This window comes from Neofelis nebulosa, chromosome 18 (genome assembly GCF_028018385.1).
Source record: "Neofelis nebulosa isolate mNeoNeb1 chromosome 18, mNeoNeb1.pri, whole genome shotgun sequence".
NCBI classification, from domain to species: Eukaryota; Metazoa; Chordata; class Mammalia; order Carnivora; family Felidae; genus Neofelis; species Neofelis nebulosa.
In genome coordinates, this window is record NC_080799.1 from 35,836,242 (window position 1) to 35,853,709 (window position 17,468).

At 49.3% G+C, this 17,468-nt stretch overlaps 1 protein-coding gene across 1 annotated transcript in view; it reads left to right on the forward strand.

Moving 5' to 3' along the window:
• LOC131500959 (uncharacterized) overlaps positions 1–17,468 on the forward strand; it is a 139,641-nt gene that overhangs the window by 39,021 nt on the left and 83,152 nt on the right. Inside the window, 9 exon segments of the mRNA XM_058710564.1 lie at positions 88–179; positions 2,180–2,343; positions 4,343–4,502; positions 4,628–4,707; positions 5,748–5,934; positions 6,721–6,876; positions 7,213–7,370; positions 8,480–8,638; positions 14,325–14,505. Coding sequence (XP_058566547.1) covers positions 88–179; positions 2,180–2,343; positions 4,343–4,502; positions 4,628–4,707; positions 5,748–5,934; positions 6,721–6,876; positions 7,213–7,370; positions 8,480–8,638; positions 14,325–14,505 — 1,337 coding nt within the window.

The following is a 17,468-nucleotide window of genomic DNA, read 5'->3' on the forward strand; positions in this document are numbered from 1 at the left end:
GGTGTCAAACTGTGGCAGCTCAAGGCGTATTTGTCCAGAGAATGAACGAAAATGACTTGTTTGGGACTTTACTCTTTCCCCACCCAGCTCTAAGCTGTACCTCGTCACCGGGGATGGCGTGAGGAGCCTCAGTAATGCCCGCAGCCCTTCTGAGGCCCAGTCCTGTACTGACAAAGAAGGTAGGCGGTAGTAGGGTCCTTGCCATTGCTGTCCCCAGTTGGGCATCTGGGAGCCGAAGGGGCCAAGGACAGCTCCAAATGCGAGAGTTGCTCTCCTGCCCAAGAAGGATTTATACCCCTTAACTCTTTGATTCTGCTTCTAGAACTCTACCCTGTGAAAACAAGCCAATAAAATGTGCTATGCACAAAGATGTTCACGGCGTCATTATTTACAAGGGCAGAAAACAGGATGCAACTCAGCAATCCAGTCCTGGGTGATTGGCTCATTACGAAGGCTTGCGAGCTAGGAATAAATAGGTTGTTACGTTTTCCAAATGTGAAAAGTAATCAGAGGAAGAATATTTCAAAGTGTGGAAAATTTGTGCAGTGCATATTTCAGTGGCCAGAAATAAAGTTTTATTGGTACATGGCCGTGCCCATTTGTTGACCTATTGTCTGTGGCTGCTTTTGTCCTTCAATGGCAGAAGTGAGTAGTAGTGACAGACCATCTCTATGATCAGTCAAGCCTCAAGTATTTACTCTCTGGCCATTTGTACGCAAAGTAAAACCCTCCAACTTCCGGTTTAGTGAGTTACTGAGATATCCTATGACTTTACATTTTTAAAAAAAGTTTGTTTATTTTTGAGAGACAGAGCATATGCAAGTGGGGGAGGGGCAGAGAGAGAGAGAGAGAGAGAGAAAATCTCAAGCAGGATCCATGTTTAGCACAGAGCTCGATGTGGGGCTTGAATTCACGAGCTGCGAGATCATGAGCTGAGCTGAAGTTGGATGATTAACCAACTGAGCCATCCAGGTGCCCCTAAGTTATTTCCCTTTTATTTATTTATTTTTTTAGTTTTTTTTTTTTTTTAATGTTTATTTACTTTTGACAGAGAGGGAAACAGAGCATGAGTGGGAGAGGGGCAGAGAGGGAGACACAGAATCCAAAGCAGGCTCCAGGCTCCGAGCTGTCAGCACTCAGCCTGATGCAGAGCTCGATCTCACGAACTGTGAGATCATGACCTGCGCTGAAGTCGGACATTTACCGAGCCACCTGAGCACCCCAACCTGTAACTTTCAAACCCTGTAATGAAGGAGATATTTTAACAACATTAGAAAATTATCTGGTAATGACATCACGTTATTTTTCAGCAAAGCTGGAAAAAAAAAAGGGGGGTGGAAATTTTCCAAACCGGAGTGGATCTTTGTAGTCATTTTAGAAGTAAAGTCGGGGAGGGGTCCATCTAAACGAACTGACCACTTTAGGCCGGGCGCTGTCCTGAACACTGACAGGCTCTGTCAGTCCCCACAGTAACACCATGAGGCAGGAACTGTTCTCAGTTCCAGTCCACCGATGAGCAACACTGAGGCACAGAGATGTTTAGCAACTTGCCCAAGGTCACACAGCTGAGAACTGGCAAAGCTGGAATTCGGACCCAGGCAGTCTTGCTCGGGAGCCTGTGTTCCTCTACACACAACTGCCCACACTCTTCATGTCTGCACTGGGGTCCTCAAGCCAGGGTGATTTTGCCACCCCACCCCCCCAGGGGACATCTGGTGATGTCTGAGACAGTTGGGTTGTTGTAACTAGCACAGCTCCTGCAACAGAGGCTTGACTAGCCCGGTACGTCAGTAGTGCCGAGGGTTGAGGGACCCTGGTCTACATGGCACTGGTTCTCAGAAGCAAGTGGAGAAGCTTTTTCTTTTAAATTTTTTTTTTAACGTTTATTTATTTTTGAGACAGAGAGAGACAGAGCATGAACGGGGGAGGGTCAGAGAGAAAGGGAGACACAGAATCCGAAACAGGCTCCAGGCTCCGAGCTGTCAGCACAGAGCCCGACGCGGGGCTCGAACCCACAGACCACAAGATCATGACCTGAGCCGAAGTCTGCCGCCTAACCGACTGAGCCACCCAGGCACCCCGAGAAGCTTTTTCTTTGCTGCATGAGCAGCCGTGGGCTCCCGCCTGGAATTCTCTAGCTCACTGCTGCCCAGTGCTGCCCACTCCCCTTTCTCCACAGGGTCCCGCACCTGGGGCTGGCAGCTGTGCACAGAAGTCACCTGGCCACCAGCTGGTCAGCCCTCCCTGCTCTCGCTGCCTGTGTTGGCAGCTGTGACACTGAAGAAGCAAGACCAGGGCCTTCAGCAGTACCTCCTGGAAGCTGCCTATACCTTCCACCCCCAGGTAGGCCCTCTGGAACGGTCCCCCCTTCCCCAGCCAAGCTGTGGGTCTCCCTAGGTCTTCTACTCTGGGATCAGCCTCATGAGGACATGGGGCTCCTCTCTGGAGCGGCTGGGCTGGGCTGGTCCAACTGTGGTCTGCCTCCTGCCTCAGGACCCTTGCACAGGCTGATCCTCTGTCTCTGGCTGTCTGACTTGTTAACTCTGAATCTTCCAGTCTCAGTTCACACGTCCCCTGCTCGGCAAAGCCTTCCTTGATGACCCCAATGCAGTCATGTTGTTTTGTTACTTGCTCTAATAGGACCATGCTCTTTCCCTTTAGATCATTTTCATGTTTGTTACTAAAGCTCCTTGGCTGCTGTCTGTTTTCCCCACTGGCTACTCAGTTCCCGGGAAGAGCTTCAGTGCCTGTTTTTCTCTCTCCTGTGTCCCCATCATCTGGCACAGAATGGGCATTCAATAGCCTCCTCCTATCTGATCTCCCAGTGTCTGCTCTGGTCTCCTTACCAACTGTTCTCCCCTAGCAGCCAGATAGGTCTTCTGAAACCCCAGAAGATTCTTGTCCCTCCTCTGTTCAGAGCTCTCCAGTGGCTTCTGTCACTCTGAGTAGGAGCCAAACACCCTGAACCACTGGCCTGTCCTTCTCATCTCCCAAATTCTTTACCAGATTCACCAGTGTCCACACACTGGTCTCCTTTTTTTTTTTTTTTTTTAAACACCAAGCACATTGCTACCCCAGGGCCTTTGCACTGGCTGTTTCTTCTGGCTGGAATACTCTTTCCCAGGCATCCACTTGGCTCTCTCTCTTGCTTCCTTTGTTTTCCCAAATGCCCCCTCCTCCGAGGCAGCCTTCCCTGACTACCATGTCAGGCCCCAAACACTGAATTTGTCAGCAGAGTACCCCTTACCAGGTGCCGTCCTGTGTAGACTTGTGTCTGGTGGTCCCTCCCCTCTAGAATATAGGTGCCATGAGGATACGGGTCTTTGGGTATGTAATGCTCAGTCACACTCCCTGTGCCTACAGCTAGCTTCATACACAGTAGTGAACCTTTACGGTAGTGAAAGAACGTACGATGATGCGGGGTCTCAAAGGGTGCTCTTGTCTTATGCTGTGTTGTCCTAGAAGCAGACCTGAGTCAAGGATTTGGGTCAAAGTGATTAAGAAAAGGCTCCAGGGCGACCTAGTAAGAGAGTGTGGAAGTTAGAATAGGGAAGGAAGAGGGGCGCCTGGGTGGCTCAGTCGGTTAAGCATCCAACTTCGGCTCAGGTCATGATCTCACGGTTTGTGAGTTTGAGCCCCGCATCGGGCTCTGTGCTGACAGCTCAGAGCCTGGAGCCCGCTTCTGATTCTGTGTCTCCCTCTCTCTCTGCCCCTCCCCAACTTGTGCTCTGTCTCTCTACGTCTCTCAAAAAATAAATAAATGTAAAAAAAAATTTTTTTTAAAGAATAGGGAAGGAGAAGAAGGTGAGTGGGGAGTGACGTCAGGTGAAGCAGCAACTTCTTCCTGATCCTGGGGGAGCCCTGGAGCATGGGTTCCAGGTCAGAGTGGGGTCCTTGTGAGGCTGGGAAGCTGCAATTTTTTGTTTTTTGTTTTTAACTCCTGTAAAAACGCACAGGAGGGCAACATTCTGGAGGCCCAGGTGCCAGGTGTTAGCACACTGTGCAGAGACTCATAGATACGTGCGCTGAGCTGGATAAGGGATCTGAGGGGATCTGCTCAGGGTGCCCCTGGTGGGTGCCATGCCTTGCTTCTCCCCAGGCTATTTGCGGGACAAACCAAGTCCCTGTAGACGTGGTCCTGAGTTTCCTGTAGGACTTTGCTCTTCCCCAGGTACTGCTCGAGATCCCCAAATTTGCGATTTCATTCTTGCCTCGCGAGGTCAAGGAGGAGCCTCAGAACTCAAGTTTTTGAGTGGTGGGGATGCGGGTCTTCCCTCGGGAAGAGGGAGAACCTTCTGACTGGATGAGATTCTGGAGCCTGAGCAGTCTGCTGTGTTTCCAGAAGGACGGCTGGCTCCCTCGGGAAGCTTCGGCTCATGTCTTCATGGGCACGCCCAAGTCACACGTGCCCAGGGACGTCGGGGTGGACGTCAGCTACAGCTTGCCCCAGGGGAGGTTCCGGCTCAAGCTTCTGGATCTCAGGAAGAAATTGGAGCTAGACGGTAATGACCGCGTCCCCTCCGTGTTCCCGGGGCGCCGAGATAAGAAAACTGGCAGGATGTTGTCCTGGGGGAGTGCAGGGGCAGAATGGCAAACCCTGGTCCCTAAACTCTTGCGTTGTCCCCAGGAAAGATCGAGACTCTCCAGAGCGGCCACGTGGGTCACCTCGAGCTGATAATGGACGACCGGGACGTCTACTACATCAAGGTTTGCTGCATATCTCCGTATCCTCGGGCCTCCCACATTGGCACCTGCCACTTTCCGGGCATTTCCAGCCTGAGTCCCAGGGTCCCTGCTTACTAGTTGACGTCACCATTGCTGTGTCCTCCTCCCATAACATTTGTGACCTCTTGGCACTCAGAGACGTATAAAGGAGAGAAACATGGGCTCAAATCTTACTACCACTTAGGTAAAAAAAAATGAGTCATATTAGTAATTCAGGAGCATGCTTTAAGCTCAGTAGAGAGAGGCAAGTTAAAGCATGCCACTCCCCAGATTTCCAGAAGAAATAGCAGTGTGCACCCCAAGCAGTCTGTATTAGTTCCCCAGGGCTGCTCTAACAAAATACACCCCCCCAAATTAGGTGGCTGAAACACCAGAAATTTCTCACGGCTCTGGAGGCCGCAGGAAGGTGTTGGAGCCTCCGTGGCTCTTGGGAGGCTGGGAGGCAGGATGTCCTCCATGCTTCCCTCCCAGCCTCCGGTGGCCACAGGCATCCCTTGCCTGGTGGCATCTTTTCTCTGTCTTCATGCTGTCTTCCTCTGTCTGGGTCCAAATTTCCTCTTTTCATAAGGACCTCTGTCCTTCCAGAGTAGGGCCCGCCCTCGTGACCTTATAACCCGCTCATATGCAAAGCCTCTATTTCCAAAGAAGGTCCAGAGGGAGATGGGGAGACCAAGGAGGGGATTGAAACCCGTAGGTTTGAGCGTCTATTTATCAAGCACCCATAGTGTGCCGGGTACTTGGAAGACAGCTCAGTGAAAGAGACACACACAATTTTCTCCTCTTGGGGCTTCCATTGTAACAGACAAAATCAATAAGTAAATTGTATAGTGATAGGTGGGTATCAGTGCAATAGGAAAAGGGAATCCTTGAGCTGGCCATAGGAGTCTGAAGGATCAGCCGCGAAGGCTATTGGCTAAGCTCCGTCCTCTGTCCCCTGTCCAGTCTGTCTCAGTTCTTGTGGGCAGAGCCCGGCTTGCTGGCCAAGCCCCGCCCCGCCCCCGGTGATGCTGGGGTCTTTTTAGGGCCGGAGTGACCTGTGGCCAGCAGCTGGCGGTGAGCCCCAGCGGTTTGAGGCCCAGCTGGAGGCAAAGCTGGTGACGGCGGGCCGCCCTGTGGTCCTCACCGGGCACTTCAGCCGGCAGGCAGGCAGCCGGTTGGCCTTCTCGGTGTTGCTGAGCAACGTGCTGAGTGACCAGGCCCACCTGTCAGGTAGGAAGAGGGGCCCCCTCCTGCCCACTCCCTCTCTTTAGGGCACCAGGCTACAGGAGGGGGAGGGCTGAGCACCCCACGTGGAGTCTCCATGCCCTCGAAACCTGCCAGTATTAACATCCCCCCCAAGGGAAAATCCAGGCTCCGTACCTGCTCATGCCTTCCCTTCAATGTCCCCCCAGAGGCTCACCTCGACGCCAACTACCTTCCATGAATCCCAGAACAGCAGCTTTTGGACTCTCTTGATTCTGGCCCATATTCCACCATGTGTAAAATGCACATTTTGCGTTGTGACCCAAATTGCACGGGGCACGGCTTCAACCTTGAGCACATGGCCTGTCCTGGGCATGGGCCAGCGTGGCAGGTGCCTGTCCTGATGCCAGAGCTGGGGTGCAGCCCTGTGGCTCTGCTCCTCGTAGGTATTCTGGGAGATTCCGGGGGGATGACGGCAGGGCCTGCTGGCCCCCTGGCGTGGGTATTCCGGGTATTGTCACTGGCTGAACGTTGGGGTCGCAGAAACAGGTTTCCAAAGGCCTCCCCAGATGGCCTCCGAGGCATTGTTTTTCTCCTCTGATCTGTCTTGTTTTCTACTTGAAGACTTTTGGCCTGGACCCACAAAAGTGACTTTCGGGGTCGCCCCCGAGTAGTAGGGTCAGTGCTCTGACATCGGTGTTCCTCGGCAGACACCGGGGCATCCTTTCCACCAGCACCCCTGTCCCCGGGGCCCCCGGGAGGGAGCCCTGGCCACACCAGGCCTGCCGCTCTCACTGCCCGCTCCCCCCGCAGTGCTGCTGGAGAAGAAGGCGGAGGATGGGCTGCAGGTGGTGGTCCTGGGCGGCGAGCTCTCTGTGCCGGGTTTCGTGGGGCTGCGCGGCCTGGGTCTGGTGCAGCAGCGGGGCCGCCTCTGGACCAGCTCCCTGAGGATCAAGTACGGCCTCCTGGGTACGGACCTTGAGCTGAGCGGGGGCCGACGTGGCGGGACCCTCGCCCTCTCCTGGGGCTCTGGCTCTGGGGGGCGAAGTGCTGTCTTGCCTTTTGTCCTTTCATCACCCTGTTCCTTAGCCACTTTGTTGGCCCTGAATAGACCTGAGCACCCACCAGTTAAAAAAAAAAAAAAAGATATTTAAGTCTGTCCCTTAAACCCTCCCTCCCCTTCAGTAGGTTCCAGCGAGTGACAGTGGAGCGGATCCGGGGCAGGGGTGGGGGTGGCCGAGACTGGGCTGTGTGCTCCCGTGTCCCGGGAATGGGGATGGAGGGCTGCTGGCGGACGACGGGCAGGCGTCTCCGGGTTGCCCCGCGTGGGTCAGGCGAGGCAGCTGGTGCAAGAATGCAGCACCAGCCAGAAGCTGCGGACGCACAGTGGCTCCGAGGCAGCTTATGAGCTAGAGCTGGACCACGAGCTCCACTGCACGCAGGCCCCAGCGCTCAGCCACAAGGTGAGTGCCCTGGGTGGGTGGGCGGGGGCGTCTGGGGAGGGCCCAGAGCTCATCCCCACGGAGAGATTTGGTCAAGGTCACGTATGGGAACGGGGCTGGAGTTGGAGCTGCAGTCTCAGGCTTCTGTCCATTGGTTCATTTGGTCTTTAGTGAATATCTACTATGTGCCTAGCACTCAGGAGAGCTCTGCACAAGGCAGCGCCTGGCCTGTGGCATGCTGTTGCTGGGTGGGGGCAGAGAGAGAGAGAGAGAGAGCGAGAGCGAGAGCGAGAGCAAGAGAGAGAGAGAGAGAGAGAGACCAAAGCAAGGGAGCCGTAGGGGACATGGATGGTAAACAGGGAGGAGACTGAGGAAGCATAACAATGGGGAATCTAGTTTGGATGGGGTGGTAGGGAAGGCTTCTTTGGGAAAAGTACATCTTAAGGTGAAAATGAAACCATGAAATGGCTCTGTTCCTATGGAAGCCTGCTTCAGGAAGGGGACATGGCAAGTGCAAAGGTCCTGGGGCAGGAGGGAGAGCTGGAGCGATCGGAACTCGCAGTTCGCCATAGTGGCTGGCAGCGTGAGCAGAAGGGAGAAGCCCATGTTCCCTTGTTAACTGACTTATTTCACATTTTCCTCTCCCTCTGGATTCTTGCCCCCATGAGTGCAGGATCTTCTCGAGTCTTCCTTCTTGGGTATCTGATGTCCAGTGCTGGGCATAGTACCTACTTGGTACTTGGGGGAAAACGTGTTCAGTGAATGAATACATGAACGAACCTGGTGTGGAGATGTGAGAGGGGGTGGCAGGATGCCAGGTTCGAAACGCTGATCCACTGAGGTTCTGTCAGAGAGCCAGAGGCTGCCGTAGAGAGTGGGGGCAAGAGGCCGCGGATTTTACTCAGTCCACGCTCAGGATTTAAGGGGTACTGACCACATAGTCTCAAAGGTGGACCATATTCTAATGCATTGTTTTACGAAATCAAAGTCAATGCAAAAAGACATTCACCTCCTATGGAACTGTCTGCCCAGAGGAGCCACGGTGGGTGGCAGCGAGGAGGCCCAGGGACTGGGCAGACGAGGCTTCCTTGCGGATCTCCTTGGGGGCGGGGGGGGGGGGGGGTCCCCAGCTTCAGCTCCGGCACGAGGAGGGCTCGGGCCACCTGCACTCCCACCTGGAGGTGAGCTATGGGAAGCACTGGAATGAGAGCAGCGGTAAGAGGCAGTTCCGCCTGAGCCAGACCTTCCAGAATGACTCCGGCCCGGCCCTGAGCAATTACTTCGTGGAGGTAAGCGCAGGCTGCACAGAACCGCAGCGTTGCCTGGTGGCAGCTGGGCATCCCCCCTCCCCCCACCCCCCGTCACCACATCCCTTCAGGCCTTGGTTGCAGGGTCACCGCCGGCTTCGGCTTCACGTTCAGGTTTTACCGGAGGGCTAGCGCTTTTCTATAAGTAAAGTGTAACTGAGCACTTAGCCCCCGAACAGGCGATGTACTCTTGCCAGGCACACCCTTCGGGTGTGTGTTTTTCAATTGTTTAAAAATGTTTTTAATTGGGGGCGCCTGGGCGGCTCAGTCCGTTGGGCGTCCGACTTCAGCTCAGCTCATGATCTCACGGTTCGTGAGTTCGAGCCCCGCATCGGGCTCTGTGCTGACGGCTCAGAGCCTGGAGCCTCCTTCAGATTCTGTGTCTGCCCCCCTCTTTGCTCCTCCCCTGCTCGCACGCGGTCTCTCTCTCCAAAATAAATAAAGATTAAAAAAAATATTAAAAATGTTTTTAATCGTAACAAAATACAACATAAAATTGACTTTTTTTTTTTTTTTTGCGATCTTTAGATGTATAGGTTAGTGTCATTAAGGACACTCACGCTGTGGTACAACCATCACCACCAGCCTCCCCCAGAACTTTGTGTCTTGTACAACGGAAACTCTGTCCCCAGTAAAGAATAACTCTCCACTCCCCGCGCCCCCCCTGCCCCCGCAACCACCTTTTTACTCTCCACGCCTCTTGATGCCCGGGGTCCCTCATATAAGTGGCATCTTATGCTATTTGTATCGTTTTGACTGGCTTCTTTCATTTAGCGTAACATCCTCCCAGTTCGTCCAGGCTGTAGCTGGTGTCAGAATGGGTTCCCTTTCAAGCCCGAATAATGTGCCGTCGGATACGTGCATCGCATTGTCCTCTGTTCCTCTGTTGATGACCCTTAGGTTGCTTCCGTGTTTTAGCTGCTGTGAAACATGCTGTTGTGAATGTGGGTGTATGAATTATCGGTTCGAGTCCCCGTTTCTAATTCTTTTAGGTAGATAATTCCAAAAGTGGAGTGATGGATCAGATGGTAATTGTATTTTTAATTTTTTTCGAGCGACAGCCATACTGATGGCCACAGCGGCTGCATATCTTACACTCCCCCCCCCCCGCCCCGCCCCAGCAGCGCACGAGGGTTCCAGGGTCCCTGCGTGTGCACTGACACTTGTCGTTTCCTGTTGTTTTTGATAGTAGCCGTGCTAATGGGTGTGAGGTGTTACCTCATTGTGATTTTGATTGGCATTTCCTTAGCGATGAGGGATATTGAGATCTTCTCATGCCCTCGGCGGCCATTGGTCTGTTTCTTTGGAGAAATGTCTGTTTGAGTCCTTAACCCCTTTTTGCTTTGTTGACACTGAGTTGTAAGAGTTCCTTGTACCTTCTAGACAGTAACTGTGTATCAGATACATAGTTTGCAAATACGTTTTCCCGTTCTGTGGATTGCCTTTTCCATCTGTTGACACCAGCCTTCGATACACACAGGTTTTAAACTCACAGATGGTCCAATTGATCTCTTTTTACTTTCCTGGCCTGTGCTTTGGGGGTCCTAGCCAAGAAATTCTCGCCAAATGTAATGTCGTTTCTCCTTGATGCTTTCTTCTAGGGATCTTCTAGTTTAAGCTGTCAACTGGGTGTTTGATCCCTTTTGAATTAACTTTCGTGTGTGATGTAAGGTAAGCGTCCCGTTGTGTTCTTTTGCGTGTGGATAGCCAGAGGTCCCAGCCCCGGAGTGTTGAACAGACTGGGATTTTCCCCCCACCGACTGGGCTCACTGTGCTTGTTGGAAATCACGTGACCACAAATGTGAGAGTTGACTTCTGGGCGCGCCATTCTGGTCCACTGGTCTGTATGTCGCTGCCTTTCTGTCTGCCATACTGTTTTGATTACCGTAGCTTTGTGAGGCCTCCAACCTCGCGCTGCTTTTTCAAGACTGTTTGGACTGTTTGGGGTACCTTGAGATTCCATATGAATTTTAGAATGGCTTTTTCTGTTTCTGCCAAACACACACCAAAATGTGATTACACTTCTTGATGGGGATTGAGTTACACCTATAGGTTGCTCTGGGTTGTATTCGTGAAGACTGGTTGTCTCTCCATGTATTTATATCTTCTCTAACTCCTTCCACCAACATTTTGTGATTTCCAGTGTACAAGTCTTTGGTCTTCTTGATTAACTTTATTCCCAAGTATTAAATTGCTTTTATAGGGGCGCCTGGGTGGCGCAGTCGGTTAAGCGTCCGACTTCAGCCAGGTCACGATCTCGCGGTCCGTGAGTTCGAGCCCCGCGTCAGGCTCTGGGCTGTTGGCTCGGAGCCTGGAGCCTGTTTCCGATTCTGTGTCTCCCTCTCTCTCTGCCCCTCCCCCGTTCATGCTCTGTCTCTCTCTGTCCCAAAAATAAAAAAAAAAAATAAATAAATAAATAAATAAATTGCTTTTATATATACCAACACTCTGTGAATAAATTCCCCTTGTGAAAAAAAAAAAAGTAACATTCAGAATGAAGCTAAAACTTCGTTCTTAGTTCTTTCTTCCATCCTGGCCCCTTCTAGAAGGAACAGCAGTTATATTCCTGGGCGCTGGAAAGGAGATCTCTTTCTGTTGTTTACTCTGTGGGCCTGTCACAAGCATTTAGTTTTGTTTGGTGAGTCTTGCTTTGTGAGACCTTCAGCTACCCTGTAGGAGGAATTTCTTGTTACTTTGTAGACATCTGATCCATTCTTTTAAACACGTTCATCATGTTCCCTATGCTGCTGTATTGTATCTTATTCGGCCATGTAACTCTTGTGGTTTCTAGCAGAGCGAGTCTGAACATCCTTGGGCATGCCTCCCTGGGCATGTGTGTATCTCTGGGACGCAGGTCATAATGCACCACTGGGATTTGTATATTTTTAACTGGCTGCCTTTTGACAGTTTGCCCTCTAAAATGCTCGAATCAATCCCCCACCCCTCCAGCCACGTCCAAGAGGAGCAATTTCCTTTCACCCATATGTGACTTTTACCACTGGAAAAATATTGCTGATATGGGTGGAAAGGATATCTCGTAGTTTGAATTTGCATTTCCCTGGTTGCTCAGGAAGGCTGAGCACCATCTTTTCTGTATTTATTCTACTGCAGATGGCTCTTTTATATTGTTGAACATTTGAAAAAATTAGAACTCTGACGTGATTGACAGCTCTTTCCACGACTGTAGTACATGCATTACGTTACTTTTCTAAATTGTGAAACATCTTCTTTCTGGAAAGCATCTGGCCCCCAGGGTTTTGGGAAAGACATGAAAGCTGGGCGGTGTTTCTGCAGGCTTCTGAATATGGCGGACATCCTGCTAGGTTCTGGGGGGACAAGTATGAATAAGATGCTATTTATTCTTTTTTTTTTTTAATTTTTTTAATCTTTATTTTTGAGAGAGAGTGCAAGCAGGGGAGGGGCAGAGAGAGAGGGAGACACAGAATCCGAAGCAGGGTCCGGGCTCCGAGCTGTCAGCACAGAGCCTGACGTGAGGCTCGAACTCACGAACCGTGACATCAGCCGAAGTCGGACAGTCAACCGACTGAGCCACCCAGGCGCCCCAAGATACCATTTATTCTTAAGACGCTGACAGGGAACAGAAGAGGGAAGGACAGAGGGAGTAGTCATGAGCCATTTATTATTACCAGGCCACACGTCACCTGTGTTGTTGGTAGCATCTCATTTAAGCCCAGTGAAGTAACCACTATCTGTCCTCATTCTTTGGAACGGAAATTGTGTCAACACGCTGGTCTGAGGTGTCCCTGGCCACAGGTCTACCATGTGGTGGAATTGAAATAGAAACTCCAGGATGTCTCATTGCAAACCTTAGGCTCGTAGCCTCTTGGCTGGACTGGATTGTGCCAGAATTAATTTACTGTAAAATAATTTACTGAATGATGAGTCAAGAGGAGAAATCATTTCCCGGGCTGTTCTCTGAGGCCAGTATCATCCTGGTGCCCAAACCAGACCGAGACCTCAGGAGAAAAGAAAAACCAAAGACCTCTTATAAATATAGATGCAAAATCCTCAAGAAGGTACTAGCAAGCCAAATTCAGCACTATATAAATAGAATTACATAGCACAGCCAAACGGGTTGTATCCCAGGCACGCAAGGTTGGTTTCACATTGGAAAATCAAGGTAATAAACCATATTGATAAAGGATGCATCGGTAGAAGATGAGATGATCAGTAGAAGCAGAAAAAAGTATTGGGCAAATCCCCATATCCTTTCATGGTAAAAACACCCAACAGATGAGCAATGGAAGAGTACTTCCTCAACCTGACAAAGGCCATCTATGAAACATCCACAGCCAACATCATACTTGATGGTGAAAGACTATATGCTTTCCCTCTAAGATCAGGAACAAGACAGAATGTCTGCTCTCACCACTTCTATTCAACATTGAACTGGAGGCTTTAGCCAGGGCAGTGAGGCAAGAAAAATAAAAGATGTCCAGATCAGAAAGGAAGAAGTAAAACTATTTCTGTTTGCAGATGACATTATGTCCTCTGTAGAAGACCCTAGTGAATCCACACAAAAAAAAATCTATTAAAGCTAATACATGAGTTCCTCAGAGTTGCAGGAGACAAGATAAATATACAAAAGTCAGTTGTGTTTTGCTACACTAGCGATGAAAACCCTGAAAATGAAATTAAGGAAATAATTCCTTATGTAATAGTGTCAGAAAAGGTGAATACTTCAGCATAAAAGTAACAACAGAATGTAAAACTAATACTCTGAAAACCACAGAATGTTGTTGAAAGAAATTAAAGAAACTGAAATAAATGGGGAGACATCCCATGTTCCTGGATTGAAAAATGAATGTTAACATGGCAAGGCTCCCGCAGTGCCTGGGTGGCTCCGTAGATTAAGGGCCTAACTTCAGCTCAGATCATGATCTCACGGTCCGTGAGTTTGAGCCCCGCGTCAGGCTCTATGCTGACATCTCCGAGCCTGGAGCCTGCTTCTGATTCTCTGTCTCCCTCTCTCTCTGCTCCTCCCTTGCTTACACTCTTTCCCTCTCTCTCTCTCCCTCAAAAAATAAATAAACATAGGGGTGCCTGGGTGGCTCAGTCGGTTGAGCGTCCGACTTCGGCTCAGGTCATGATCTTACAGTCTGTGAGTTCGAGTCCCACATTGGGCTCTGTGCTGACAGCTCGGAGCCTGGAGCCTGCTTCGGATTCTGTGTCCCCCTCTCTCTCCGCCCCACCTCTGCTTGTGCTCTGTCTCTCTCTGTCTTTCAAAAATGAATAAACATGAAAAAAAATAAACATTAAAAAAACGAAAAAAAAAAAAGAATATTGTTCAGCAATAAAAAGGAATAAAGTTCTGATACATGCTACAATGCAACATGGGTGAATCTTGAAACTGTCATGCTAAATAAAACAAGCCGGAAACTAAAGGCCATATATTATATGATTCCACGGATACAAAATGTCCACAATAGGCAAATCCATGGGAACAGAAATTGGATTAATGGTTTCCAGGGGCAGTGGGGAGTGACTGCTGATGGGTACAGGGTTTCCTTAGGGGTGGCCTGGGCTGGGCAGTTCCTGATAACTGGGGAACTCAGGCCGACCCGTGGCTGTCCCGGTGAGCCAGGGGAATGTTGGAGGTTGGGAGTGGAGTGCTCTGACCAGCATGTTGACGGTGGGTCTTCTCCAGTTTGCGCTCCAGGTGCCTGAGAGGCAGGTGGATTACCGTACACAGCTGTACCGCTTGAGCCTTCGGCAGCCCCACGTGGAGAGCAGCACACACCTGAAGGTTCAGGACAACGGACAGCTGCCCTTTGCTGCCGGCTTGCAGTGGAAAGACACCTCTAGAGCTACCCTGTGGAAATGGGAAGGTGAGTGTCATTTAGGGAGGCTCTGGCTAGCGGTTGAGATTTCTGGCCCCCAGGTCTCTGCTCGGGCTATGCCCCTTACCTGGAATACCTTTCCTTTTTGTTTGCCTGGATGTCAAGATTGATATACTAATTATCCAGTTTCACCCCGCCCCGCTTCACCTGTTGTCCGTTACCCTGCAGTCCCCCTGGCTTTTTTTCTGTTCCCCCAGAGACCTCAGAGCCTTTGCACATGCTGTTGCTGCTCCCTGGAACACTGTCTCGCCTTGAAAAACTGGATTTACCATGGTTTATCCTTGAATTAATTTTATTCTTATTGTAGTCATACATAGTTTGAAAAGTAAAGTAGAAACTTTGAGTTGGTAATTGTTGAAGGTGGGTGAGTATTACATAGGGGCCCATCAGATGATGTTCTCTACTGACGTATGTACTTGAAATATTTCTTTAAATTTTTTTTAAAGATCTTTTTAATGTTTGTTTTTGAGAGAGAGAGCAAGAGAGAGTGCGCATGCACGTGAGGGAGGGGCAGAAAAAGAGAGAGACAAAAAATCTGAAGCAGGCTCCAGGCTCGGAGCTGTCAGCACATAGCCTGAAGTGGGGCTCGAACCCACAAACCAGGAGATCATGACCTGAGCCAAAGTTGGACGCTTAACCAACTGAGCCACCCAGGCATCCCTAAACTAAAAAGCTAGTTTATAACAATTATTGTAATTGTCTGCTTCATATCTTTCTATCCAGAGTTTTACTTAATACAGCAACCATTATAAATTCCTTTATCTGTTTCTTATTAAACTCTTCAGCTCTTAAAATAATATAATTATACTGCTATTTCTTGATTTTTCTATTTTAGACATTCTTCATATATTTTTTACCAGACAAGATGATAATGTAACTCTTTAACCAGACTTTTTCGAATATCTGTTTTTCTTTGTCCCCCTAAAAGAGTTGGTCTGTGAATATCCACTGTTTATTTAATTGTGACTCTATAAATATCCTTCTTAGCTGAGACATAAAGCTGACTTTTTGTTTTTCCTGGAGTTATAATGGGCTTTCCCCCTGTTTGGTTAGTTTCCTATTTTCCTCTTACTAATTATCCCCAGTTTTTCAAGCATAAGTGCAAAACTCTTCTCCAGATGGCCAAACACATGAGATTATGCATCAGCTTCAATTAGTTCCCATATTTTTCTTGGAGACCTTCTTCTTGGAACCACTGTCCCTCTCCAATGTAGACCAGTTGCACAGCTGTGGTTCTGGGGTGTCCCTTCCCCATCATTCTGAGAATTCTTTCTACTTCTCTGGGTCACAGCCCTGTTTCTTGCACTTATGTCCTCTTTTTTCTTGATTTACTCTTTTGTTTTGATGGAGCACATCTTCCAGTATCTTCCTGAGAGAGGTATTAGATTCCTAAAGCTGCTTTAACAAATGACCACAAACTGAGCGGCTTAAAAGAACAGGGATGAATTCTCTCACCAGTTCTGGAAACTAGAATTCTGCATTCAAGGTGTTGTCAGGGCCATGCTTCCTCTGTGACCCTGGGTAGAATCCTTCCCTGACTCTTCCTAGCTTGTGGTGGTGGCCATCACTACTTGGAGTTTGTTGGCTTGCAGCCACACTGCTCTCATCTCTGTCTCTGTTGTCACATTGCTTTCTCCTGGTGTGTATGCCTGGGTTCAGACTTCCCTCCTCTTACAAGAACACCAGTCCTATTGGTTTTAGGGCCCGCCCTACTCTAGTGTGACCTCATCATAACTACTTACATTTGTGATGACCTCACTCCCAAATAAGGTCATGTTGTGAGATACACTGAGGGGGTGAGATTTGGTATATTTTTGAGAGACACAGTTCATCTCATAATAGGATGTAAATGTTTTGCTCCCCCAATGTTTAAACTGGCTTCATTCTACCTGGGTAACTTGGCTGAGTAGAGAATTTTCGTTCTCCCCTTGGGATTTTGAGGACTTTGCTCTACTGTCCTTTCATACAGTTGAGATACTATTTTTGGTCCATCGGCCTTTGTATGTGACCACTTCCTTACTCTCTGGAAGCTTTTTGGAATGTCTCTGTATTCTCAGCATCTTCAGATCTTATGATGTGCCCTGACATGCATCTTCTTTCATCCATTGTATTGGGCACTTTGTGTAGACCCTTTCAACTTGGAAGTGTCCTTCAGGTCTGGTAGTTTTCTTGTACAGTTCCTTTGATACTCTCCTTCCCTCTGTGTTCTGGTCAGATAGGCTCCAGAAACAGAGGTTCTAATTTTCTTTCTTTGCTTTCCTTTGTTCCTTTTGTTTATCTTTCTGTTCTGTTTTGATGACCTATTTCCTCAAGTTCTGCCACCCCTTCGACTACGTTTAAATTTTGGCTCTTCTGTTTTCTAGAGCTTTTTGTTGTTGTTGTTGTTGTTGTTGTTGTTGTTGTTGTTGTTGTTCCTGGGAGCTCTCTTCTTAGAGTGTTTTGCTCACAGACACAACTCCTTTGGACACAGGTCCTTTCTGAGACCTAAGAGAATTTGGGGTCTTTGATTTGTTCTCTCTGAGTTTCTTTTAACTTTTGTTTTCTGAATTTCTATGAGTGGCTTTCCTCGAATGCCAGGCAAGGCTTAGGTGTGTGCTTATGTTTAAGAATTGACCACTCAGAACTACTCTGGAAGGAGTTCTACATGTGTTTGGAGGTTTGGGGGTGCACTTGTTGACTGGGAAGCTTCCGTGTTGAGCATTTGGATGGGGAGCCCTGGGACCTGTATCTGTGGACCTTTCTTTTTCTTTTTAATGTTTATTTATTTATTTTGAGGAGGGGAGGGGCAGAGAGAGAGAAAGAGAATCCCAAGCAGGCTGTCAGCATCAGTCTCCCGACCACGAGATCATGACCTGGGCTAAAATCAAGAGTCAGACGCTCAACCAACTGAACCACCCAGGTGCCCATCTGCATATATACCTTTTGCCCAACATGTCACTGTGACAAAACTT